General features: G+C 40.2%; 2 protein-coding genes across 7 annotated transcripts in view; one reads left to right on the top strand and one right to left on the bottom strand.

Moving 5' to 3' along the window:
• CTBP2 (C-terminal binding protein 2) overlaps window positions 1–2,200 on the top strand; it is a 142,943-nt gene extending 140,743 nt beyond the window's left edge. For all 5 annotated transcript variants that reach the window (XM_074907937.1, XM_074907935.1, XM_074907940.1 and 2 more), the window contains one exon: window positions 669–2,200. In XM_074907937.1, coding sequence (XP_074764038.1) covers window positions 669–849 — 181 coding nt within the window. In that variant the 3' untranslated portion in view covers window positions 850–2,200. The remainder of the gene's footprint in view (window positions 1–668) is intronic.
• A 1,707-nt stretch (window positions 2,201–3,907) lies between these two features.
• Window positions 3,908–27,842, bottom strand: part of ZRANB1 (zinc finger RANBP2-type containing 1) — a 46,536-nt gene continuing 22,601 nt past the window's right edge. For both annotated transcript variants that reach the window (XM_074907941.1, XM_074907942.1), the window contains exons 4-11: window positions 23,216–23,403; window positions 21,455–21,608; window positions 19,013–19,084; window positions 18,243–18,441; window positions 14,531–14,651; window positions 13,528–13,657; window positions 8,119–8,348; window positions 3,908–7,164 (exon numbers count right to left, since the gene is read on the bottom strand). In XM_074907941.1, coding sequence (XP_074764042.1) covers window positions 6,946–7,164; window positions 8,119–8,348; window positions 13,528–13,657; window positions 14,531–14,651; window positions 18,243–18,441; window positions 19,013–19,084; window positions 21,455–21,608; window positions 23,216–23,403 — 1,313 coding nt within the window. In that variant the 3' untranslated portion in view covers window positions 3,908–6,945. The remainder of the gene's footprint in view (window positions 7,165–8,118; window positions 8,349–13,527; window positions 13,658–14,530; window positions 14,652–18,242; window positions 18,442–19,012; window positions 19,085–21,454; window positions 21,609–23,215; window positions 23,404–27,842) is intronic.

Genomic DNA, 27,842 nt, shown 5'->3' with positions numbered 1-27,842 from the left:
GCCTTCCCGGGTGAGTAAAACCCTCCCTGCCCCTCCTGCCTCCCCCCTCCACCTCGGGTCCCTCCTCTCCCACAGACCCCCAGAGGGTTTTGGCCTCACTGCCCCCACATCTTGAGCTTGGACTGCTCAAGAAATTGGTGTTTCTTCTCCTTTCTCAAACTTGCTGTTGTTTCTTCACTATGTGTAACTCACCCTGCTCTTAGAAATGAAGAGGGACTAGATCCAACCCCCTTGTTGAGTTGTGCTCCCTGGTTACACCAGGAAGAGGGAAAACTTACACACCAGGAGGAGAGGTTCAAAGGGGATGGTCAGGGCAGCGTGCTAGTGTTTGGCGTTTCAGAGAGTGTTCAAGATGATTCCTTACCCAATTTTTCAAAAAATTATTAAATGTTAAACCTCGTGGTTCAACAACATGTTAGAAGGTACAAGCAGCCCTGGTAGCGTAGTGGAGGAAGCTCAGCCAAGACAGAGCAGCTTTGGTTTAACAGTCAGTGTTGAGCTATCCTCTGTGATTTAAAAAAAAAAAAAATTAAACTCGTCTGGAGCAGAGAAGTGGACTCTTTGCTGCTGGCTTTCTCCATAGCCTCTGTGAGGGTGGTTGGGTGGTTGGCAGTGCCTGTGGTGAGCTCCAAGGGGATAAACCTGCCTCTCTCTGTCCCCTCTCCCAGGTATCCACCTGGGATGGTCAGTGTGGCACCAGGAGGAATACCGGCAGCGATGGAGGGCATCATTCCTGGAGGCATCCCCGTTACTCACAATCTTCCCACAGTGGCACATCCTTCCCAAGCTCCATCTCCTAACCAGCCCACAAAACACGGGGACAACAGGGAACATCCCAATGAGCAATAGCAGATAATTTAAAAAAAAATCATTCAATAAACTTGGGACCAAGAGACATTGGAAAAGAAGTTATACATGAACTAAAAAAGAATTTGATACAAAATTTGTAATGTTGATTTTGGACAGACGCATCATTGATGTTCCAGTGTTAACGACCAAGTGATAGCAGTCAAGACCGGGGAGGAGAAGCCCTGAGGAAGTCACCTGCTTACTGAAGCGCTGAAAACTAGGATGTGATACATTAATGATCAACTTCTGTTATTGTGTGTTAAGTTTCCTTCATCTGTGCATCAATCACATGAATAAAAATAGATTTTTTTCCCTCAATTCCTTGGGAAGGACAGGGCTGCTGCACCTGTTTTCAAACCATTGCATTAAGCAATCCTTACAGAGTTAACGTAGAAATGTAAGAGGAAACCATTATGTGGCTTCAGCCCTTTCCTTACTCTTGTATGTGGTTACCTCTTCTAATGGGAGGCATCAGTACTGGCTTAGAAATGGAAGAAAAAAAAAAAAAAATCCTTTCTGCAGTCTCACAGGGCCAGTGTAACAGAAGTTCTCCTGCCAGGTTTAAGTTCTAGCCATTCCAGCTGGGATCCGTGGGATGGGGAGGGCAGAAAGGGCTCCTGGCAACGGCCACTGCCCTCCCGGGCTGAGGAAAAAACAAACTGCCAGTCTCTTCTCTGCCCCATACACTGAATAAAGTAGCTGTGCATTCACCTACGCCCTGCAATGATGCAAGAAAAAAAAAAAGAAAAAAAGAAAAAAAAAAAAGAAGAAAGTATTAAGTTTCACACACTATTTGTACTCAAATATATTTTCTCAGTTTTAAATCTGCAGCTATTTTATCAAGTGGAAAAAGTCTTGAGCTGGAAAGGGTTCAAGAATAATGTTGCATTTCCTTATGTCTCAGGAAACACTTTTTATGGTAACTTGTCAGACTGTCTATGAACAAAACCCACTTTTTTAGACATTGATAAAAGTCTTCTTTTCTTCACGTGATATTTTATACAAGAACACTTCAAAATGTGTTATTAGATGTGACTGATTTTAACAAATCCTATTAGATTTGTATCAACTAGTTACATGTTATATTCATAGTCTTTTGTGAATCATCGCCTTTTTGTTTTTAAAAAGATGGCCTATTTTGAGCCTTTGTATGGGTACATTCCTGTTTCTGTGACAAAAAAAAAATCTTAAGCTGTCCCAAACAGAAAAAAAAAAAAAAACCACAAAAAAACAATGGCTATCAGAAGTATGTTTTGTTTTAGTGTGTTACCGTTACTGTATTTGTTTATTGTAAAGGTGGACATTTAGCGTTCAGTGCAGTTTTCAATAAAAAGTGATAAAATTTCTATAATTTCTGAAAGGTAAGAGCTCTCGCTGCAGTCTGACCACTGCTCTAAGCTGAAGACAGTGAGGTGGCAGCGAGGAGGGTCTGGCAGCGCAGGGCAGGTGAGTTCTCCTGGGACTGCGGCACCTCCGGCCCTCGAGCAGCAGCTGGGACCCGCTCGCCTCGCCCGCGGCAGGACGACCTGGACAGTCTCAGAAACGCTGCAGAAACTCGGTTCAAGCTCGCTGTGCGCAGGTCAGTGTTAAAATCGTGCTGCTGGGGAAACACTGCCTGAGTTTAGTTTCCTACGCAGAAGCTGTAAACTTGTTTTTTAAATATTCACAAATTATAAGCAAGTGGGACATTATAAGGAGCCTAAGTGGAAAAAAAAAAAAAAAAAAAAATCACTCTGGTTTCCATTAGCTATGAAGGCAGGTACACCTCAACCAACGTTTTTTGTATATACTCGAGATGCAGCATTAACAAACTGCTTGGAAATGAGGCTGAAAACATGCCCGAGAGGCAGGAGCAGCGTAAAGCCTTGCTAGACAAAAGTCCTGTTCTTTCATTTCCACCCTTTCACGGTGTCAGGTGCCAGCAGACACAGCCTTAGATGGGGCAAAGAGCTTGGGCTGGAAAGGGACTACAAAAGTTGAAACCAAAAAACGTCCAGGTTACAGAACTCTGTATTTTGTTTGCTTTAAATTAAACTGAAAACTAGTTACCAGCTTCAAACACGTTAAAAAAAAAAGAGGTCACCTTTCATCAGGGAGTGAGCAACTGTCAGTGACCAACACAGCACACCAGTGACGAGGAGAAACCAGGAGGATAAAACAGGTTGGTTACAGAGCAGGTGTTTGGGAAACACTGAAGTGACAGTGAAAACCAAGAGGGAAACATTTAATCGATGTGAGGTTTGTTTTAAAAATAAACTAGCTGTGGTACTTTTGTTCGGTTTTAAATAAGCAGTTGCATCCCAGATGGGTGCAGGCACCTCCCTGCGTCCCAGGATCTCGGGCATCTGCTGCCAGTGGGACGTGGCACCAGTGGACTCAGCCCCAGGACAGCACGAGGCTTCCCTCAGACCCCCCAGCACAGCAAACGCTCGGCTTTTCACCCAACACCCAACCCCCCTCTCAGCCAAAACTGGGGATGGATGCAAACGTGGGCCAGCACCCTCTACTGAAGTGCTACAAGCTCAAAGAGTAGAAATTAAAGAGACCCTGGGGGTTACAGCCTAAAGGACATGTTCTGGTACCCGACGGTGGCTTTTCTGCTGTGGGGTTTCAAGCGCAAAGAGAAGCTCCAGGGAAGCAGGAGGGGAAGAGCATCCTCGCCGTTAAGACACGCTGGGAACACGCTGCAACTCGCAACTGGAAAATTATCGGGGAAAAAAAAAAAACAGGAGATAAGCAGTTGCTGCTGAATATTTGTGCTGTTGCTGTGCTGACAGAGCCGTGCTGCTGTGGTCAGGCTCAGGGAGGCTCTCCATCCATGATGGATGTCAGAGTAGCTTAAAAAAAAAAAAAAAGCAGCTTGAAGGTGACAGACTAAATAAAACCTAAAAAAAAAAAGTGGTAAGGGAACTTACTGAACAAAAGGAGGGGAAAAAAAGGAGGAGAAGAAGTGGCCGTTAAATAAGGGTCTCTAAATGCACACAAACCGGTTCTGTTAATGGAGTAAACACAATGGAGTACTATTTGCTGTAAGCCATGCAGCAGAACTTTGGAAGAATTCAGAATTACTAAATTTTAATATATTAAAAACAAAAGAAATACAGGGATTTTTTTTTCACTGAGGAATTCATAAATAAAACCAGAAAAAACGACCAGATGTAAAGGAGGTAGCAATGAAAAGCCAAGTTCTGTGCTAGGAAAGCGTGTGCTGCTGCGAGCAATAATATGAGGAAAAATAACATTGAGAAACCCAATTTCATATATATACTTGGCTAAAACTTGCCGACAAGCTGCAAGGTAGCATTTGCAAATTAATCTCAGTATTTGTAAACTTTCAAGTCTGTAATTGAAGGAGCGTACCCATGAACATACACTGACTGCCGTGCTAGCACAAAGCAGGGGTTTGCAGCTCTTTAATCTACAGGTACATGAGGTTTGGATTACTTTGATTCTGAAAAGAAAGCTACTTCACCAGTTCCGAAATGACCTGTGAAGCGTGTTAACCTGAACATACCATTTTACAGCACATCAGAACAAAACAATAACGATCAAAAAAAGCTGAGAGCTCTGAAGTACGACTGTCCTCTCACACCAGAGCCAGGTAAATACCACGGAGCACGCTGCATGCTTTAGGAAAAAAAAAAAAAAACCAAAAAAAACCAGCTGAACCGACTGCAGGGTGAACTTGAACTCGCTGTGGTGAGGGGCGGGCTGGGGACGGGCACGTCAGGCCACAGCCAAGGCCTGCTCCTCCAATCTGGCTCAGGGTAGACGTTCACATTGGTTATTTTCCCCATGTTACAAGGAAGCCTGACTTCCTGAAACGGAACAGAACTACGGGGAAAGCGTGCAGGGCGGGGGGGAATTAAAATTCCGCACAGCATTTTTGCATATACCCCTCGAAATAGCCTACTGAAGGCAGGAGCTTATCCTTCTGTCCACTCAAAACAGGGGGCTGCACAGGGAAGCCAGGCCTGGGTAAGCTGGGATCCAAATTTACAGCGATCTATTCGTGGAACAAAACACTCCTGATGCTGGCACACCGAGCCCTGGACTAGAAGCACCTCCAGGAGTGCGCGGGGTGACACCGCGACAGGTCACGATGCCACTGGGCGCGCGGTGCCGGCCACCTCCGACCAGGGAAATTCTCATCCCAGCTTACTCCGCCTTCTGTTTCCCCTGACAGAAAAGCTTCACGTCCTCAGCAAGGCAAGGTCTAAAAGGATTTCACTGCAAGGTAAGAAAAAGGACAAAGAAAAAAAAAAAAAAAAATTTACAAAGCAAACTTGAAACAGGACCAAATGCCTGTGAAGAACCTCTTTAGTGTCTGGGACTGGCTGTGTAGTTCAGGTAAATCACACGCAGGGTGCAGACAAGCATGCAGGCTTTTACCTGAAGATTTGCGCATGCACCAATCAGAGGAGATCTAATGGCCAAAAAAAAAAAAAAAGGTGAAGACATTTCCTCAGAAACCTCAATGGAATCTGCGATGGGGAAATTGCTAAGTTAATACAGTACTTCATTATTTCTATACTTCTGGTGTCGTCACCAAGTTTATGTAGGAGTTGTGCACGTTTCAACACCATCCAAGCAGCATTTGGAAGAAAAAGCAGCAAGTTCCTCAGGGGTTTCCATAGCTCTGAACTACATAAAAATATGTGCTATGGGGCTTCTTTCCAAATTCTAATTAAAACAATTTCATCTACTGCAAAATTGCGTATTCAACCACCACACCATCAAAAGTGCTTTTCAAGACAACCTGAATTGCACTGTATATGTAAAAACTGGCATTAACCTTTAGTGTTTAAGTGAGATTTTTAGATAAACTTTATCCATTACAGGTTACATGGCTAAAGTTATCAAATATAATAAAATTTCTACTGGAGAATATACTCTGAACTTACAATCTTAGGAACTTACATGAGTTTAAGTATGGCCACATCAATCAACATGCAAGAAATTCCCAGGTTTACATACTGAGAAATATATAACACAGTGCTTTTTTTAAAAAAAAAAAAAAAAAAACCTTTAGCATAGATTCTTCTTTTTAATTAGAACTGCCAAGTGTATTCTCACTAGATTTAATGACTGAGGAGTAACCCTTTAAAAAGGAGTTTTTTCATTTGCAGCAATGGTTAAGTTGGTGAAAGAATAAATGATAAAAATAATACATAGTTTGTATCACAGCAAGACGGAGTTCTGACAATATGAACTTCTCAATCATGTCCGAGTTCTAAAATTTCACACAATTTTGCTTAATATATGCTCACTGGAATAAAAATCCCTATATTTTAGGTCACTTCTCTGAATAAATATTCTTACATATACTGAAATGAATCTATTAACTATTAGAAGGAAAAAAAAAAAATAACCAAAACCTTTTTCAGGAAAACAAATCATTTCACTCGATGAAAAATTTAGCTTCTCTTCCAGTTTGTTCCGTAGAGTTTAGATTTTATTATACGGGCACAGCAGTAACTAAGATATTAGTAAAATAATGAATGTGTTTTTGCTTATGACTTGCTGTGGGTATTTTGTGCAGACAAAAAAACCCTCACAATCTGACCTGGGCACTAGTGAGAGTTCACATAAAAGGGCCTTTCACGGAAATGTGTCAGAGTATTGAAAAGGTGATGTAGAATAGCAAGTTCTACTGTAAAAGAATCTTGGAGGGAAGAGAGATCCATCTAACATGTGCTTTCGTAAGTGCCCTTATTTGAAAAATTTCTTTGCAATAATTAAGATGCTGGTATACTTTTCCTATTACACAACCTCTTAACACAACCACATGCGGTACATTTATAGACAGATTTACAATCAGAAAGAAAAAAAAAATTATTTTTTTTTCTGTCTTGATAATAAAATTAGCTGTTTTTTGTTTCTTTTTGTTTTTATACAAACGGTAGTCCAGCCCATTTCGCTCTCTTCACACAGCAGATGAGCTTCTAGACTCTCTCCATGCGGGTTAGAAAAAGCCTTTTACAGCACGTTTCCCCTCAAATCGGGTCGTTCCACAACGAACTCCTAGAGCACGACACTAACTCTGGGTCAGACGCTCTGCGCTGATAATTTTTTTTTTTTTTTCTCTCAATTCCTTCATTCATCATCATCATCCTCATCTTCCTCGCCATCAGAAAGGGACGTACAAGGGCGGATCTGTCGGTAGCGATCGAGCCACTTCTCCACCATCTGGGTGACCAGCGGATGGTTGCGCCGGCGAGAGCTTTTCTGCATGGCCACGAGAACCCCTCCTTCTGTCACACAGCAGTCCAGCCATTCCCGAAGCAGCTTTTCTTGCTGCTCCTCGTTACCTATCTTTGGGGGAAAGGAGAAAACCCATTGAGAACGAGGCCTGAAACATTACCAGCAAACTTTAAGCAAGATACCCGTGATTTTCTGGAACGCCCAGGCTCGGGGAGCGAGGCAGTTCCTTTCCAGAGCTGAGCGAGCTGGAGCCTCCCAAAACCACGCTGATCCGTGCTGTGTTTTCAATCCAAATTTGAAGGCTCTGGAAATACTCGCCAGCTGTTCTGCCCTTCTAAATTCTTTAGAGGTATATTTCCAATATAGCCTTCCTAAATTTCAATTATTTGTGAGCAACTAATTATTTATGCTAGGTACCATATATATAAGTAGGATAAGTCCTAAAAGGGCCCTGAGGCTTTACAAAGCACTTTTTAGGAGTCTAGCACTTCTTGACATGAAACATTTCCTTTTGTAAGACATAACAGATGTGGCTTGCGGGAAAAAATATCCCTCTCTAGACTTAGCCATATTTTTTCTCCTTTATCTAAAGGATGCCCACTTTTTGCAATTACTTCAAGTTTTCCAACTCTCCCTCCCCCCAGGAACACGCTTTACTGAAGTGGTTCCCTGTCTTTAATAGGAAACTAGTTGAGTGTCACTGAAAAAAGAGGTAGAGCGTCCTGCAAGTACTGGCCAATATTTTCATTGCATCCTTCAAAAAAAGGTTTATTTCAGTCTCACGTTAGTGCCAGAATCCTTATTTCTGGGTCCTTTTCAATGTACACTTGTATTCACGTGCGCAGTGAAGTTACATTCAATTTACAAAGCTATAAATAAGCATCAAATCTGTGGGAAGATATGTTTCAGAATCTTCTCCAGTGACGGGAAAGGGAGCAGTATGAATTAACCAGGACAGCGTACTCCCTGTAATTCCCTGAGCTGCAAAAACACGTGGGGCTACAGAGATTGCTGAGGTCCCAGCTTAAAGAGCAGCTGTGACAAAAGCCACCAGCTAGTTCTTACCTCTTGAGCAGAAAGGAAGTGAATGTGCAATAATTTCCTCTCGCTATCCACCAACGGTAGAAAGGTAACAGTAACATCATCATCAGTGTTCAAGTTAGCACCAGCACCTCGATTGCCATAACCATCGTTCTCCATGGCAACCAGAGCAGAGAAATGGCCCCTCGTGTAGCCCAGAGCAATAGGACTTTTCCAACAAAAACTCTGTTCCCATAACAAAGGCAAATACACACCTACAACAAGTTAAAACGAAGGGTAAAACTCAGAATTACAATGTTCAACAACAAAGACTTTTTGATACAAACCTCTTGCTTTTGGCTAAACACAGCACCAGCAGCACATTAACAAGCATTTAAAACGTACTTGGTTTGATCTATACTAATATAGGTCATACTTTTCTGTACAGCTAATTATTATTAGGTTGAGATTAGTCAAGTATCTCTGTAACTTTAAAAAGTTACAAGTTTAGCCATAAAAGCCATTACAATTACAAAGAGTACCACATTACCATTCCTCTAAAAATCTATGGTCTACAGTATAGCAATGAACAAAAGGTTACAACAGCTGTCTTATGTTTGGTAACTCTTCTTAAAAATAAATTAAAAAAATAAAGAAAAAAAAAAAATCAAGAGATTCTGCATCACAGAAATAAAAGCTACAGTCAGATGTCTATTTTTACCACAACAAATTTTCCACCATCTGCTTACAAAAATTATTATTAAAAGAACTTGCTGCACTAAATATTATTCAGCACCTAAGTATGTAGCCCATCCCAGAGACAATGGGACTTTGCATAAACATGGTATGAATAGATTAAATTAACCCACATCAATTATGCATATCTAGTCTCCGCCCCCCCAAAAAAGCCAAACCCAAGCCACCAGCGGAAAGCTGATACTATTTTGCTCAGATACAACTAAAAATTACCGAAGTCACAGATTCTGAAAGAAACTGCACTCTTTCTCCCCTCCATTTTTAGCAGTAAAGACAGCAATTTGCTGGAGGTGCATGAAGACTCAAAATAAAACTAGAACTCCTTGCTTCTAGGAACATAAATAATTCTTGGTGTGTACTGCTGCAAGACATCTTCAGCGAAAGCACACCTTACCTTGTGACAGCTTAAAAATAGCCATGCATAAACTTAAGTGCACATGTAGCATAGCAACCTTTCGTAGTACAGCTGCTGCCAGTAAGTTGGGAATAAACGTGGCAGCAAAACAAGGCACTTCACTTCCCCAACATCCATGGAGATGGACGGGCAACGCTAAAATGGAAATCTGAGGCAGGGGGTGGATTTGGAGGTTTTACTTAGGTTTAGAACTCACCTTGCTTTGCTGTAACAAAAATTAGTGGGGGCTACCAGTAAATATTTGTCCCTTTCCCCCCCCTCCCTTTCTTCAAGTAGCAATCAAGAAACACCTCAAAGTCTTTCTATCTCCTTGAGATTAATATTCACACAAGCTTTTACATCTAGATCTAAGCACCAATCCATCGAATACCTTCTTAACGCTCCCTTCATCCCATCCCCATTACAATGACGTCTCACTGTAATTCAGTTGCAGACACAAAACATGCAGAACAAGGGGTAAGCGTTAACCAAAAAAATTTCAAGCCTTTACGTTTAGGGAAAGAACCAAACATCTGGCTAAAATTCAAAGTCACACTGAAAATAACATACTAACAGTCAAATGTAATAGAGACAGTCCCTCCATTCCTGGAAATTCACTCTTCATGCACACACCGTGAGAAATAACTTAAATCAACTTTTTTCCAACCTTTAGTCTGAAGCATCAGCAAGACAAGCAAGCAGCGAGGGTGGGACACTGCTATTGCAGAGTGCCATGTTGCCCGGGTTACCGAGGCCTTTCAGAACTGAAAGCATCAGCACCCTCAGGGTGACCGTTTACCCCTCTTCTCCCACAAGTTATGGTCGCAGAGATGTATCAAAAGGTCCCCTCCTCCCTCACAAACCGTGCCAGCTCCTCAGGACACCCCCCCTGGTGTGGTGGCTGACCCTGGCGAGTGGCCACGTACCCACCCAGCTGCACCCTCACTCCCCTCGGCAGGACAGGGGAGAAGACACCATTAAAACCTTGTGGGTGGAGGTAAGGACAGGGAGATCACTCACCAGTTACCATCACGGGCAAAACAGATTCAATCTGGGGAAGGTCAATTTAATTTATCGCCAATTAATACAGACGGTTAATGCCCTGCTGACCTAAACTGGCAGATTCTGGCCCCAAGCATTACCCAGTGTTGTCAGGGCTACAGAAATTGCTGGTAAGCAAAGGGTCTCATCTCTATGGACGTCACATGTCTCATCTAACAACGCAGAACCCCTGCGTCAGGCTCAGCTACGTGACCTTTCAGGAGCGGAGCTGATCTGTTTGCCTTGACGTAATCTCTACATTGAAATTCAGCAACATTTTGGAAGGTTTTTTTCACCGTTGTTTTACCTGAGTAAAACCACCACACTAATAACCTCCCCAAGACAGAAGGATGGGTTGCGCTTCCCATTCCTCCTCAACATGATGCGATTTGCTCCATGAGAAGGGAATTTCACGCATTACCAGGGAGAAAATCTAGTGCTCTTAAGATTTATAGAAGTCAATCGGATATATATTGAGAAGGTGGTGTAAAAACAGTTGACACGCACACAAACAAGCCACGCAAAATAAAGAGTACAGCCTAACACCTACCCTGGAAGACATCCACAGAGGCTTTAGTTTCTCTAACCTGATCTGATAATTTCAGTCAGTCACCTTTTTTCCTGTTTAGTTTTAAAAGCTGTATGTTCATGCCACTAAATACATGCAGCTAGACCAGGAGCACACTTAAGGCTGAGTAAATGAATCTTTCACTGTCGAAGCCTTAATATTTCAAGAAGTCGATTGATTAACAGTCAATAGCAATCTAGGAAACAAGGAGGCTGTCGGTTATGGGATTCACAGCAGTTACCAGCAAGGATGCCAAGTTGGAACAAGGAATCCCTCGAGAAAAAAATTCTGACCAGGGAGAAGACTTTTGGGGGTGGATAAGGGGTTTACAGTACCTTCCAAGGTGCTACAAACTAAACCATGATGTTAAGTTAGCATTAAAAAAAATTAAGATTTCTTCATCTCAATTCTAATCCACAATCTTTCTTTCCTCTTTCTTTTTTGGGGGACGTCATCTTAAAAACAAACAGGGTGCTACACGGCAAGTCAGAGAAGCCCAAGCACTCCTCAGAGCTTCACCAAGGGGTGAAGCCAAGCTCACACGCAAGCCCAGAGCAGCAAGTCTTGTACCATTTATGGGAGACTTGTCTTAGCAGCCCGTGCCACTCTGAGTCTGACAGCTGTTTGGTTTCAGCTGTGCTACTAGCATTTAATTAGCACACATTAACCACAAAAATGTGGTAGGACAGGGATAGAAGTAACTCCAGGTAATTTGACACAGGACTCCTAAGTTCACCTGTTCAGTGTTGTGCGTTTCTATGGATGGATGGATGCAGCTTGTGGCAAGAAAATCACAAGTCAATAATAGTTGTCTGACTAAATTCCTGGAAACACATGTCTAATAAAAGCTTGTCCCAGACACCCCATTACCTTCTGGTTCACAGAGCAAGAGAAAACAATTTCAGCGTATTTAGGCCATGTAACACTTGTCTGCCTCAAAGCCCCATCTATAAAATAAAAACATTTTGCAAGCGACTCAGCCTTTGAGTTAAAAGCAACAAGAACGTGAAGCATCAGATTTACATTGCATAAATAATTGCTCTTCCCCAGTCTATCTTTTCATCCTCTCAAATAAAACTACAGAAAGCACTAAGTTTTTATACTCTTCAAAAAAGTATTTCATTTCTTCACATAAAAGAGTTTTCTCACTACCCCAAACTTACAAGCTGAATGGTTGCTCAGATTTTCTGAAGACTCTGAACAGTTATAATAGGTTACACGTTTGACATGAACTCCACAGCTTGGAGTTCTTCTCTACATTACAGGTTTGCCTCCTTCCAAAGTTAGCGAACCTGTTTTAAAAATCACAGAAATAAATGTTCTGGAAAGTCCTCTGCTAAGCTATAAATACAGCGATGTGCTGATGAAAACAACTGCAGGGTAGTCATCAAGCAGATAAACTTTGAAAGCAGGAAGATGAACCACGGGCGAAACAAAAGCCCTAACACCCTGTAACAGCTGCAGTGCCTGATCAAGCAGTTCTTTCTGGGGTTTGTTTACTGCTGAGCACGTACAGATGCTCCCAATCCCCTCTTATGTTTTTATTCTTCAACTAATAAAAGACTTAATATGCAACACAAAGTTGCCCAAACACGTATTTGGCTTACAAAATAGAATACACATCTTCAGTAATCTACAAACATACGTCTAAGCAAAACTGGACTGAGTCAGCTAAACATCTTCATATTTATCTTAAGGATAGTTAGGCTGTTTGCCCAGAAGACTAGGAGAAACAAGTCAGAAAGAACCTGATCAAGCTAAGCAAAACTATACTGCTAGAGCAAAAGGGCAGTATTTACATCACACTTGCTGTAAAGTGTGAATTACTGAAACACAGATAAATTTCTAAAACTTCCTTTTAACTACATCATGAAATTCACTTTTGCAGAAGGCCAGATTTACGACCAGTATTTTGTAATCGTAACTAAGTTACCCAGTCTTAGACTTCACACGTAACTGTTGGAATTCTGTTCATAAATGCTCTACCTTCTTTTTCAGCCTCCACACCATACACTCAAGTTGTCGCCTCTTACTTTCATCACCTACAACAAAAGCTCAACTTTATCATTCTCCACCCTACTGTAACCTCTCTACCCTTCTTCATATACCCTTGCTTCTGGCTTTAAGGGTGGCTACTTTTCACTGCTCTTAAGGGCTGCTTCACAAACCACCTCCTGCAAGGCACGATGCTCCTCTGTCCCACATCCTGCTGCTGCTCTGCCAGTGCAAACACCTTCTGCCTGCCTCGCCCCCAGCTTTACCAGCCTCCTTTAGGAAATGCTAAATACAGTTTAGTTCCCAAAATGAGTGTTTACAGCCATTAGCACCACAAGCGAAAGGAATTTTAAATTCCATTTATTAAACCTCTTGTGTCTTACAGCAGTACAAACCACACAACTTTTGGTAAATTCGCACGATCAGAATGTTTATATGAAGTAGAGACTAAAGGCATGCTGAGTGGAGGTCAAAACACGTTTTTTACTGTTGCTGCAGGCAGCATGCCCACTATACAGTGAAACACCGCAAGTTCTGAGGGGATTATTTCACTCTTTTTGTTTTTCTAATAAAAGTTTACCTACAACGTAATTCCATCCTCTTCCAGCTAGTAGCTTAATGTCACTCTCCTTTCAGCTTTTTATGTTCATGACTTATAGCTGAACCTGATAAAACTAAATTTGAAAAACTAAAGGCTTACCTTGAAAGCGGGTATATCCTAATGTTTCTCCTCGGAAACTCTTATAATATTTTACTCCATAAACTATAATTGGTCTTCTAAGAATATGTGCAAGTACAAAAATGTGTGTCTGCTCCAAACTCGCTCCAGGCTGAACCAAACACAAAGAAAGACATCACTCGAAACAGAACTTATTCCCTACTTTGAAATTTGAAAAAACAGACTCCAAATTGAGGATGAAAATGCTTTTAAGAGCAACCTAGCTTTGACAGGAAAAACAGAAGACTAGAAGACGTATCAGTTAGAAATAAGCAAAAACATTCAGCTTGCACAACAGCTTAATCTGCCAGTAATAATTTTTCACCCTGTTGGCCAGATTCAATCTAACATATTTAATTCCCCAGTTACAAGTGAAACTCTACACAACGCTTAGTCTAAAAGTAATTCACTCATCTGAAGACAGGTTAAGGTAAATATGGAAAAATAGGAAGAGATAAATAAATAAAGAGCACGTCCAAAACAAATCACAAGAGAAGAGCGTTCAAATCATGTTTATACTTTAAAAGAGGAGCTAAAAATATTCCTATAGTTGGAAGCTTATAGGAATGTAAATCTCCTTTTGGAGGGGAGTTACAAAATATCAGCTTGCTGAGGTTTAGGTAGAGTAAGCTTACAGATTGGTAGGATGTTCTAGGAAGTAAGTGTTGCAGGAACTAGGAGGCAGGACATTAAATAGACAATTGTGTATTTGTTTATTCTACAGGCTTCACTGACACCAAGAACACCACACTTTTTTGTAGAGTACCGTTTAATGGTAAATTAAAATATTAGAATTGTAAATTAACCTTTCCATCTTGGCAGAAGAGTCTACCCAGTAATACTTTAAGATTACTGGCTTAAGAGGAATGTTTTCCTTTATACATTAAAATTCTTATTCCTGAAGAACACTTTAAATTCTTGAAATTTCTTTTCAGAGATTAAAATATCCTTTCTGACAGCCATCTTATAAAAGAAGTTTTCTTACCTGACTCGCAAGAGAGAGTATGAATGCCCAGTCTTCCTGCCACTGTTCCTCTCGCAATGAGAAATGTAAACCAAAGCTTTGGGAATACCACGATTCCCACTCTTTCCAGCGTGTGTAGAACCTAAAATGTTAAAGAGTGGTAAACACAAAAATATTTACTCAATCACCATACACCCAATAGTGATATTCAATCCGTATAATTCTTTTTCCCAAGTCTGTAAAGAAGGGGGAAGAAAGAGAGCACACATCAGGAAAACCGGATTTTATTTTGGTTTGAATCCAGGAGACTCCACTGGGTGATTCTCATTGAAGAAATAATTTGGGATCGCAATGCCTACAGCAAACATGCTTTAAGAGATGCAAGCTCTTAAGAGGCTCCTGGCTAGCTTGACACTTCTTGTAAGAGTTTTTTTTAAGCCCTATTTACGATTAATTAACCCTGATGTATACAGAACATAACTAAGACATTCTATTTCACAGAAGAGTTGCTCATTCTTCTCACACAAACAATACAGGTATTCTCTTTTGTTGACCATATCACGAGGCAAATAACTCTGAAGTACTTGTGTATCAGCTTCAAATAGACCGTGGTTAAGAAGCAGAATCTCTTTTATATCAGTATTCGGAGCAAAGCGTCTGGTCATTTCACATTGTATGGAATAATTATAAAGCAGCGTAAATAAGAATCAAATATAGAAAATGGGATTAATGAGACACTGAAAGTTTTGAAGTTACAGGATTCCTCTTTTTCTGTTTAAATTAAAATCAGCATTTTTGTATACTAATTTAGTCCTAATGTTTTATCTTACTTCATCAATTACAAAGAAAAATGACCTACACATTAGAAATCAGATGCTGGCTTTTTAAAATTTTAAACTCAGTCTAATCAACCTAAAGGCCACAACTTCACATTAGGAACACGGGTTTAGTGACGAGTGCTAAGCCAACTCTGAAACAATGCCCTTTACTGTGAATACAAAGAAACCATTCTGAAGTTCAGCTTATTAAAAAAAAAGTCATTGAAATGAACTCATTTAATTAAAATCTGAGAAAATTAACAGACAGTGAGTGGTGTGTGTGTGGAAAGAAACCTTTCCTATGCTTTCATTAAAGATGGAGTCATCCTAAAAATCTTGGTGTATATAACAGTTGACACCGACCAAGGCTGGCTTGCCCAAGTACAGCTAAAACCTTTGCATGGCTTAGTAGACCTATTAGTAAGACATTCTGAAAGGTCTGTGTGCTCACAGTGATACAGCTACAGAGAATCTACTGATCTATCTACATTCCAGCAGAAAGGAAAAAAGGAAAATAAAAAAGGAAGAACACCCACACAACCTATCCCCCAAAAGCTCTACTGTGAAAGTGCTTTCCTAAAGAAGTTTCTTCCTTGAATTAGCCAGCCATATACACAGTTCTCTGTAGGTGTTCCCAGGAGGAAGCCACAATTGTAGACAGAAGTCAAGGCTGAAGATTTTGATCTCATTTAAAATAAACTTTTCAGTTTAGAACAAGAGAACTGAATGCATCCTTAATAATAAAAAATAAAATCCCAAAAACCTACTTAGGGCGTATGTTCATTCTCCACCAAAAGTTAAGGGTGGAATACCAAACAGGACAAATCAGAACACACTTTTGAGTAAACTAAAAAAGTGTAGTAACTTAAAAGGTGAGTGGAAAAGAGTACACAGCCCAGAGCCTCTGGGAACTTCACTACTGAGCTTTTTCTGAGTACCAGACCCTAGACTGTCTCTAGTAAATAGATTCTTCTTTGTTCAGCATCAAAACAAACATAAAAGGAGGCCAAATGAGTTACATGACTGTTCTGTGTCTAACTATAAAAATACCCATTTTTAAATGTCTTTGTGAAAGCTTTGAAGACCGATTCCACTGTTTAAGTATACTGTTGTTGAGACTAGTGATTGCATTTAAGAGCCTATTCCTTCAGCAATTATCATTAAAGCCAGTGACGACAACACTACTTCCTATCTGCTACTCATCCTGGCCCACAAAATTAAATGTATCTTCCCACATGGAATCTCCACCGCAAGTACAGGATGTACAGAATGATCCATTTACAATAAAAAAGACCTCCCACACCTTAAGTCTGGATTTTTTGAAAGGAACGGTGACTCCAGTCTGATATAGTATCACCACTAACACCCCAGTCAATTCTTCAAGAATTTCCATCACTAACGGCCTCTGCAGATGGACCAGTTCCTATTAAGGATGTAGCTCGGTAGAGGATTGTACTACAGCCTGTACTAATTTTTCCAATGGCAAACTAACAAATCTGATTATCCAGGCTGAAAGTAGGCAACTGTATTCAAACAACTATAAAAGAACACATGAATCAGTTAAAAACAAGAAACTGTGCTTCCAGTAAGGATAAAGTAAATTCAGAGCAAAATGCAAATTCTCTAGAACACGGACTAAAAAGCTTAACCAGATTTAATACACTCTAAATAATGAGAGTTATGTTAGATACAACAGTAACTCAACAACAGTTAACACTAACATTTAGAAAGATTGCTTTAAACCTCAACGGTTTGCAGCATGTTTTTGGATACCATGCTTGGTTTTGTTACCATAAAGAACAAAACCTGATCTATCATAAATTTCTGTTCTGGCCTCAGGGGAACTGCTTGTGATGCCAGGGACATTCCTGCGTGGTCGAGATGCACGCTCCATTATAAACAACTCTGAAGCACTGACAGCTCCCTTTGGAGACAGGTTCTTGGAAGAATTGTTACTGAAGCACCACTTTCTTGACTCCAGCTCTGGATGCTAATTTGGGGAGTTTCTCCAAACAGCAGGCAGTTGGGGCCAGTAATCACAAAAGCTTAGACCCCTAAAATTAACCTTTGTTGTTGACATCCTGTACAGCAGACAGAGCAAGGGGTCAGGCTCTGTCTCTAGCATGGTAGTGTTCCTCTTGTCCTTGACTACGAGAGCATAAGAAAATGAATCACCTGTGTCTTACATTACTAGTCTTTATCAGTCTCTTCCCTTCATCCCATTACACACTTGAGAGCTGCTGGACACCACTGGGAGTGCAAACTGTAAGAGTTTTTCTTCTAGCAGAAGCAAACCACAGTATCAGCTTAGGGAAGGTTGCCAGTGTAAAACAACAAAAGTTCTTTTACAGAATGATAAATTAATTCTATGGCCAAATGACAGCACTAGTTAAATGTCACCACTCTGTACTTTACCGCCGTTATTTTAACAGACAGAACGGGAACAAAAAGAGCAATACCGAATAAAGCTGTAACTAAGCAGATGGAATGAAAATACTGAAAAGTTTATACAGGAATAAAAGCCTATCTTCTATTAACAATCTTCTGCAAAGCTTCCACCAAGCAGCAAGGCATGGCATGTGCATGATTTACATTGCAAGTATACAGAAATTCCAGTCTTAATAACTGTGGTTAGCACACTCTCGACGAGCACGCAGCATAAAATATTTATTCTGTTTTAAATGCTATTTGCTGAATATCACATACTGTCACCGAGCTCAGAACGTCCAAGTTTCCAATGCTCACATTTAAAATACGCTAGATCTAGATTACTACGTGAATCACACTGTGACTCAACATCTTTGAGGCACACAACCCACAGGAAATTGGGGAGTGCTGGTTGTGTTTCTTTTTAATACTGTAGTACTATGCTACATGGAAAGCTATCTTAAAGTAGACATAAAAACTAAACTTACCAATGCGAGCAGTCATGTAAACTGTCGTGCAGAGCTTTCCGCAGCACTGAATCCTTGTCGTAAATGCCCCAAGTGGCTTGTAGTACTGAATCAAGCAGGCAGTCCCCTGCAGTCCGATTCCAAAGTGCATATAATCTGCTGTCCAAGCGCGTACCCAGTTCCAGTGACCAGTTAATAATGGGAGATTCCTCTTCTAGCTCTGCAACGTGACAATAACCTCTTTTTAAACCTATGTTCATTTGAAGTCTCAGAGAATCCAAACAGCACAGTAATGGCATAATCTCAACAATTCACCCATTTACATGAATAAAACTAAGTTTTCCTTCATGCTACAAAAATAGGTGAACTATAGTGGTTAAAGGCATTCCTTGGGCAAAATGCTGTCAAGAAAAGAAGGAAAAGAAATAACCAAAATAGAACAAACCATAGCCTTAAACAAAGCATTGCATCGTTTGTTTGAGGATTGTTACTGAAGTGGAAGAGCTTGTGACTTAAAACTGTAAAGCTTTAAAAATATTTAAAATTCAAAGACACATTACAAACACTATTTTCTACAGACTCCATTCTCTCTGTGCCTCAAATACTGACTGTAAATGTTAAAATTAAGATAATTCTAGGGTGAAGATTAACTTGAAAGCATCAAATCTGTATTTAAAACAAATTCAGGCAACAAAGCCACATATACACACACACAAATGCACTTTTTTAATAACAGAAATATTCTCTAATGGAAACCAAGGAGAGATTCCAGCCATTCTCAGAGTATCTACCTTTCTGAACATCTCTATCAAGTACTTCATCAAATAACTTTTCTTGGACTGTGGGCGGTAAGTCTTCAATATCTGGAAAAATAAGAAAGCAAATAGAGAAGTCAGTCAGTGTTACTGTAAGAGAGACACATTGCCAGCTGATGCTCAGGAGAACTTGTGCAACAGCTTTTCTGCTATCATCCCTAATGTCTCCTCTGAAAAGCTGCTATTATTTTTCAGATCTGTCACTTGTGAGCACAGGCTTCACAGAGCAGGCTGAAGTAGGTATGTATCTCAGACTGACTGCCGTACCTTTTATACAGAAAGGATCATCACAGCACATGTAGGATAAGAATGTATTTCTCTAAAGGAGGAAGTGGAGAACCACTTTGAGGTGAAAAGCAAAGAAAAAATTCTCAACCCTACTATATTTAGGACAGCTTCAATCCTACACAATAGTTTTCCACCCATGTGAATGGTTTCCCCGCCCCAGTCTCGCACAAAGGACAGGTACAGTTTGCCAAGAGGCTTGTTCTTATACAGAATATCAACTTCCTTAACGATTTCATGCAGACTTTGATGAAATAGTTCAGAGAACTCCAAAGGTTTGCAGGTTGGAAAACAAGAAATGAGAAAACTATTGAGCTATGACAGGGAAAATGCCACTACTGACAACTGTTCCAAGAGCTTTACAGGCAGAATCTGCAACTGTGCATGTACTGCTAAAAAAATAAAAAAGACAGAAAACTGTATAAAGGGCAAAACTCTTTTATGACTCCTGTATCACGTAAAACAAACACACACTGTCACACATTCTAAAACACAAACATCTGCTACACCTTAAAGATTTGCTCATGGCCTGCATTTCAATACAGGGTAAGTACTAAAGGATTGCTAAGGCATATCAGCAACCAGAGAAGCTTTGCTAGCTTCAGCACAGTTGTGAAGCTTAAATACGTCGAAGTTAAGAGAGTAAATAGTTAAAACAGAAGCATCTAGCATCCCTTCAGGCAGTCTAGGGGATAAGGACTGGGTCCTAAGTGGTATTTCAAGGGCAGCAAGATCTCTCTCTCAATTTCAGTGTCCTTATCTGCCAGTCCTGCTCAGATGTCCTTCTAAAATTGAAGTCCACATTCAGGCACAGGAGTTGCTGAAGGATATACTATTGTTTGGTGCAGGCAGGGTGTTGTGGGATGGTCTTTTTTTTTTCCTGTATGATTGATTTTTAAAACTTTTTTTAAAAACTAAAACTGTCTTACAGTGGCCAGCAATCAATTTAAAAGTTCTACACTCTAACATCTGTATATTGGCTCTTCAGGAGGATCCTATCACTCCTCTGAAAGATCAAGTGGAAACTGGTTCCTAAACTACATCATGTAGGTAATACCTGAATAGGATTGTGTGAGTTATACCACTGTCCTTGGAGATGCTGTCTCAAGACCAGCTGCTAACTGTTGACTACAAAATATGTTCAGCTGACCAAGTGTAATGGAAGTGGAAATACATCAACAGTCTTGATGTACAGAAGCTTTTCAACATTCACATTCCTTAATTATTTAATGGCTATTACACGTTAAAAAGCTACACAGTGGTTTGGGACGCATCTCTTGAAAATACTGAACAAACTCCTCAGTTCTGGTGAAAGCAACATTTCTCACGTGTTATGAAATCATTCTGTTTCCCCCCTTTCCCTTCTCCCTATAAACAGCAATGAAGTGTTAGTCTCTAGACGCTTTGTACACCCACACCGTCTGCCTCTCATACGTGACCCACACAATAAGGCTGAATACAGCACCTCAGACAGAGAGTTGTAGACAAGTGGTATTACCCACACTTTCTGAAAGGAGGTAACACTCAGCCAAAGAGGTTCCAAATACAATTCTTACAAGGCCGCTGCTTTATAAAAAAAGACAAACAGATCTGCTGATTGCTAAAGTTTCCATCTACACATTTTCTTAGCTCTGCTAGCATTCCTATTAAAAGAAACAATTCTATTAAAAAGAAACAAAAGATAGCAAAGATTAGTTTATTAATAGAGAAAAATTCTTTTGATTGTGGTGTGCCTCAAAGTACAATTGCTATAACCAGCTACAAATGCAAAGAATAGCCCTGGGCCTTAAGGGAAAGGACTGAAAGCTAACATAGCTATGTTAAGAGTCATACTAGCACCCAGAAATACTCTGGGTTCCAATCTTAACTTTAAACACAGCTTTTCCTTAGAATGCACTGCTTTTTTTCAATTTCTCCATGTCTAAAAAGGATGTTCACTTCACAGGAACAACATATCGGTTTAAGTGTGCATAAACAAATTCAAATGCTAGATCTGACCTAAGCTATTAAACCTTAATGCACACACACCCCACAACCATCACAGAGTCAAAGAACACATCCAAACCAAGCAATTCTCAACTAGGTAACAAGAAAAGAAAAAGATTCCATCAGTAAGAAGGATTTTGTAACTACCTGCGGGTAACGTAAACGTTACAAGGTCAGTTAGAAAATAGCAAGCAAAGTCTCCCTTTCGCTGATGAAGAGATGCAGCGATTTCACGACGAATTTGTTCTGTGACCTCTGGACACACCATGGCAGGAATGCACTTTGCTGCTTGCTGCGATACCTGTAACATAACACAGTTACGGCACTCAGTATTATTTCTAGTTAAATACGATGACTTAGGACTGATAACCATCAGCAGACAGTATGTTGTTAGCAAGTAATGCAAAGGAAGTATAAACATTGGTACCCTGAAAGCTTAAATGTTTAGTGACTCTCAGTTAATTAACATCTCATTTGTCATGTAGCTGATAATGCAAAGCTGGTTAAATACTTCTTTAAAGCAAAGAACGGAATTAACAGGTGACCGCTTTCAGCGGAAGAAGGAGAACAAAAGAAATAGGTAAGAGCTAGATAACAATAGGAAACATACTTCAAATCTTATGCATGAGCCCAGTCTACATTTAACAAAGAACTACACTACCACAGCACAAAACAGTTTCCTACAAAGAATCTTTCCAAAAACTATGAAGCTGAGATACTTAAATTTCTGCAGATGGTAATCATCATGGGCAGCAGGAACTCATTCAGTGATACAGGGTAAGTGACCCAGGGGTGACACTGAATGTATAAAAAAAACCTCTTTAAGACACACATTTTTCACTAGTTAATATCCTAGCAAAAGGAGAGTATTACAGTGGCTCAAGCACTAGTAAGCATTTTCATAAATGGTATGTTACATAAGCATTCCCAAAAAACGAAAGAAAACCAAATAGAAAAATCTGTAAGGCAGTATTGCAGCAAATTAACTTGTTTTCAAATGCATAACTCCATCCAGATAGCTATGTAAGCAGCACAAAACTACTGATATTACCCATATATAAATATATACTCAAGGCTTTAGCTACATTTGTCTTGCTTCATCTACTCTTTTTAATTAGTCAGTGCTATGCACTCCATCACCGTTATGCGCTTCTCAGGCATGCTACTTTTTTCAGGAACACCGTTTTCAGAATTGCACTAAGCATCAAAAGAGGAAAGGAGGCAGAATAAAAATATGGCTCTGATCAGGCCAGGAACCAGAACTCTGAGATGAAGAAAGCACACAAAAAAAAAAAAAAAAAAAAAAAATTTACTTACAGGCCTAGGAGGAGGGCAAAAAGATGACCAGAAGTGAGGTGGACAGTACAAAAATATACAAGAAAATGGAACATGCAAGAGCAAGGAGACCACAGAGAGGAACCAACCAGTCTATAAAATGAGCAAAGAGTGGAAAAAAATGCAGCAATTTTGCAAAGCAAGACTTTCTCTGGACGAGAAACTCCCATGAAAAACAGGGAAGAAAGACCAGGTAGACTTAATTCATTAACAAAACTCAGAAAAATAACTACACTGTCATTGATCTCTGTGTTTTGCTTTCAGGGAATTTCCTCTCCCCCACCCAAGGCACAGGAAGCCTCACAATAGCTCACTTCCACCGCCAGTAAGGTCAGAGCGTGTGCCAAGACCGCTCATTAATGAGAAAACGGAACATCCTCAAGACCACCACATAGTCTTGAAGTAAACTCGCTTCTCTAGGAGAAACGTCAACAAAGTCACAAAGCAACAATTCACCTATCCTAACAGTATCAGCCTCCATCTTCTAGCTCATAAAGTTACATGTCGCTGGTTGCGAACGACACGGTTACGTGAGGTTCCTATTCAGGCTATGTAAGAGTCAAAAGAACTCACCTCCGTAAGCAAAATTGCTAGCATGTCTTGTCTCTGAAAGCGTATCGCCAAATGCACAAGCGTGTACCCAACGTCAAAAGCAGAAGGGCGATTTAGCAGGCGTACTTCATCTGCAGTAAGCTGGCGGGCAATATCTCCTCCTGATGACTTGTAAGCTTCAACAGCAGCTAAATCACCTTCTACGACTCCTGAAAAAAAAAAAAAAAAACAAACAAACATTTTAGCTAGTGGATCAGTCATTCTGGATCAAGCTACCTTATTTAACAGTTTACCTATTCTGATACAGACATAACCATATAAAGATCAAGGGCATACCAAGAAACTTGCAAATATTTCTTTAAGAGAAGACTACAAAAGTATTTACACTTACCTCGTCTCCTAGACCATTTCCACTATCCAAACTAGTTGGAAGACAGGGCAGATCAAAAGCCAGCCATAAAGTGGTGCTGAGGCCCCTGGATGAAAAACCTCACGTAACATAGTCACTAGCATTTGATCAACACTAGCGAGGGAAAGGCATTCATCCACAGTACAGATATTAGTTTGATTATTGTATCTTCCCTTTTAACTCAGCTTAAAAATGAACTACTGGATCTAAGAAATAGATCTATTAAACGTTTTTTGGAATAAAAGTTGGAGGTTTTTTCCAAATATGGTTTGAAACGGTGTTGGAAGTGGGTACACAGCAGTTTCTCTTCAGCTCGCCATCTCTGCTACTAATTGAACTTACACAGTTATCATTCAGGGTACTCTACTGAAACTGAATTAGAGAAATTACACACACACACTGTGTGTACTTTCTAAAGCAAGATGGGGGGGCAGGAGGGGGAGGAAGAACCCTACTATACTTTTAGAGTCCCTGGGAATCTCTTAACTTCTGTACCATGTTTCATATCAAGACCATCCATGCTGGATGCATTCTTTACCTGCAGTTATCAGAATACACCATCCACAAGATGTGGTGGTGGTGACTGCATCGGTTCCAATATAAGAGTTTCTAAATTTAGAAATTCCTTCAAATATAAAGATTCGATTTTAGATATATGCTTCATAAGAGAACAGTGTAATGCTGAATTGAGGAAACAGTGATCTTAAAAGACATTTTTAATAGAAAAGTAAATAGAATACTTCTAATTCACTGCTGAGAAGCAGCTCTATTTGCAGCAGCTCAAAAACAGAAGAGTGCAGATCTCAAACAAGAAAACCCTCTCCCCTATTTTCTGTAGCTAAACCTCCGTGCCAACTCCTAAGAGTCAGCAGTTGAGTAGGGCCCATGAGGCTAGAAATTGAGACTCAAGTCTATCCTGCACTCAAGATGCTTACCAAGACTCAAAACTTGATCATCAGAAGAGGTAAGTCTCAATCAGGGCACTCACTCCCACTGAGGACTAAGAATCAAAACAGACAAAAAACCTCCCAAACCCCAAAACCAACTAATCAACCAAAAAACTCCACCAAAACAAACAAAATAAACCCCACAACACAACAAATCGAACTGCCTGCTACTGAAGACGCACAGTAACTGCCAGGTTGTTGGTTAATCCAGGATTTAAGAAAGCATTCTTAGCTCAGCCAAAAAGTCCATCATTTTCAATACTGAGATAATAAAGCTTTCAGAAGAAAAGCAGGGGTGAAAATAGATTATCAGTGCAAGACATTTCTCTACAAAGTTATCAGCTCTGCTTAGTAATCCTCTGCAGATAAGACTACTCATTTCAACAGCAGTCTAACCAGAGAAGTTCCAGAATACAAACTCAATCGCAAATTTCAGTCATGTAACACCGACCCATCAGGGACTCAAAAGTCCTAACAGGCCAGGGCAGAACGAAAACAATACAGGATGACAATTTGTTTTGCAACGTATGTTTCTGGTCTGTCTGTATAGGAAGTCATTCCTATTCCACTCGAGCATCAACGTCTCATTCTGCTTAAGTGCCTGCCTGTGTACCCACTCCAGATGAGTTAAGGAACTAGTTAGACAAGGAGTTATGTCTGTCTAATTTTAGTTCTTGTTCTGTAAGAGTTAGAACTTTGCTGATGAAAAAATATTTTATTTTAAAGAAAGGAGCTGCTAGTGATGGAGAACAGCAGTTTCAGTGAGGGGAAGCGAACACTGAAAATTCACTGGTTTTTCAAGCCATTCTCCAAAACATCTATCAAAGGAATGAAATACAGATGTGACCAAACATAGCTCTGCTCCTGCTGCAACATTTCCACTTCTGGGTGAAACTAAAACATAAGGAAGCAATAGGTATGGTTTTGTCAATATACGCTGTATCCACAACAAGAATGCCCAGTGCAGCGTTTTATTTCCATGCAGTGGTTATTTATGCCACTCATAAGGCAATACCAAGGCTGCTTGTGATGTCATTCCAGCAAAATGCAGCAAACTGACTTGTTAGTTTGGATTTTTTTAGTGTAGACATGTATGTATACACAGATGTCAAAGTCAGACAATTTCTCATGATCCACTCTCTTAAAACAAGTTATACTACAGCTTTGGCACAAGATCACCTGCTAGTAAACCCAAGAATCCATAGGGAAAGAAGAATCTTGATAGAAGGGCAGATTCTCTGCTATCTTATCACACCCCTTTTATTAATATTTTATATATATATAAAATACAATATTACTATTATTAATTTAGGAAAGACATCTTGTTAAAGACTAATAGCCACTTCATATCCTTTTATAATTTTAACCACTTCTATTATCACAGGAAAGATGCCTGTTACCACACCTGCACCTTCCACCACATCATCCACTGACAAACACACCACAGACCACCCAAGGCTGGTAGGTATACACTCTGACAATCCAAATATCTCAGACTAATTTCAAAATTTAAGCAAACACCCCCAAAATGATATTTCAGTGACAGAAGATTAGACCCATTGTAACCGTTCCAGTCGGCCAGCCTGACAAGTACACGCTAGAGTAGTACCTGCTACTACAGCCTTAAGTCAGTGCCTGGTCAATTCATATTTGTAATTATTCTTTTAGTCTCCCACCCTCAGCTGCTAAGGCAACTTATTATCATCCCACTCTTAATCAAGCCTCAGCAACAACTGAAGTCTAAGACTGATGCTGATAGGTGGTCATGTGAGGTTTGGCAATACCTTCAAGCACTAACTACTACAAGTTGCAATAAGGATCCAAATCAGTGACATGTGCTGTATGCAGCACTGCCAGTTCTCACAGTTTATTCCCACGTCTTGCAATACTTGACATTCCTAAAAGCCCCATGTCCTAGAATTAATTACTAAAATTGTTATATAAGCTGGCATTTAAAAACTACATTTCTAAACTTCACTGATGAAGCTTAAGCTAAAGCTAAAGATCAATACATATATCAAAACCAGAAAAAACTGTGTGCTTTCTAGGCCTTATTTAAAAAATTGAGATAAGTGTGTTTTAGGTACAGGATTGGCAATACTTTATCTCGAAGTGAAGAACAGTGATGGTGTGCCAAATGACACATCAAAGTAGCAGAGTTACAGCTCATGGAAGGATGGTGATGACTATGTGCATAAATTGTATCTGGTCATCCTCTATTCCTTAATCCAAACAGCCAAGTGACTACTGGGGTGGGGGGAGGAAGTTTTTAGATCAAGCTCACTCTGGTTGCACTAACCATTTTGTAACTGAGACTCAATACATAAACATGACACACACAAAAAAAATCAAGCCATACAGAGCTCATTCCTTTTTTTTTTTTTTTTTTTTTTGCAGAGAGCCCACTACAAGTCTACTTCCTTATGAGAAGCTTCCTCTTGCAACCCCACTGCACACTCTACTGTCTGGTACTGACTGACCTGCATTGAAATTCTGTGACCCAAGTACCTGGAGCATCACTGCTGCAGGGCTGATATTCCACGGTCATTACAAACCTCTTTGGCCCCCTCTCAGCCACAAGAAGAAAGCTCAAATTTCTCTTTACCCGTTCTACCAAACACCTACGCTATTTTAGCTGATTCAAAAGAACAGGGAAAGATTCCTGACAGCTCGGCAGGTGCCAGCCTACTTACAGTGCCAGGCACTACAACCCAAATGTAGAAGTGCAAAAATATAGTTTAAACGGGCACATTGCCAGAAATCTGAACCAGAAAACACAAATCTTGCCCCAAATCCATAGGGTAAACTTGCCTACATGCAACAATCCTAAGAACTGCCTGCAATTCCTAGACTGAGTATCACCACTCCAAAATGAGGCCTTAATATGCTTTTACTGACAATAGGAGGCACATTCCCTACAATGGCTTTGATTTCTGTCAGATGAATGAGAGCCTCCAATTCATTAAGTCTATTTAAATAAAGCTTAACAAAACACTATTTACAAGAAATATTACAGAAATATTTACTGATGTTATAATTCACTACACTTCATAACACACAAGTGCCTGATTACTTACACAAGCAGCCTCTGAATCGTGTTCTGATAGTGCCGTGCCAGTTGGATTATTCCCCACTGACACCCACCGCATTCCACAGACAGTTAAAATGTCAAAAGGAAGACTGGCATTTGCCTCAAGATTGTTCACACAGCCCCCGTGAGCGCTCCAGCAGCGAGACCTCTTGCGAGGGCAAAGCTACAAGAGCTACACAAATGCAAACGGATCCTTATGAC

The sequence above is a fragment of the Athene noctua genome, chromosome 5, assembly GCF_965140245.1.
Source record: "Athene noctua chromosome 5, bAthNoc1.hap1.1, whole genome shotgun sequence".
In the NCBI taxonomy this organism is placed as follows: domain Eukaryota; kingdom Metazoa; phylum Chordata; class Aves; order Strigiformes; family Strigidae; genus Athene; species Athene noctua.
This window is presented reverse-complemented; position numbering and strand designations above follow the sequence as displayed.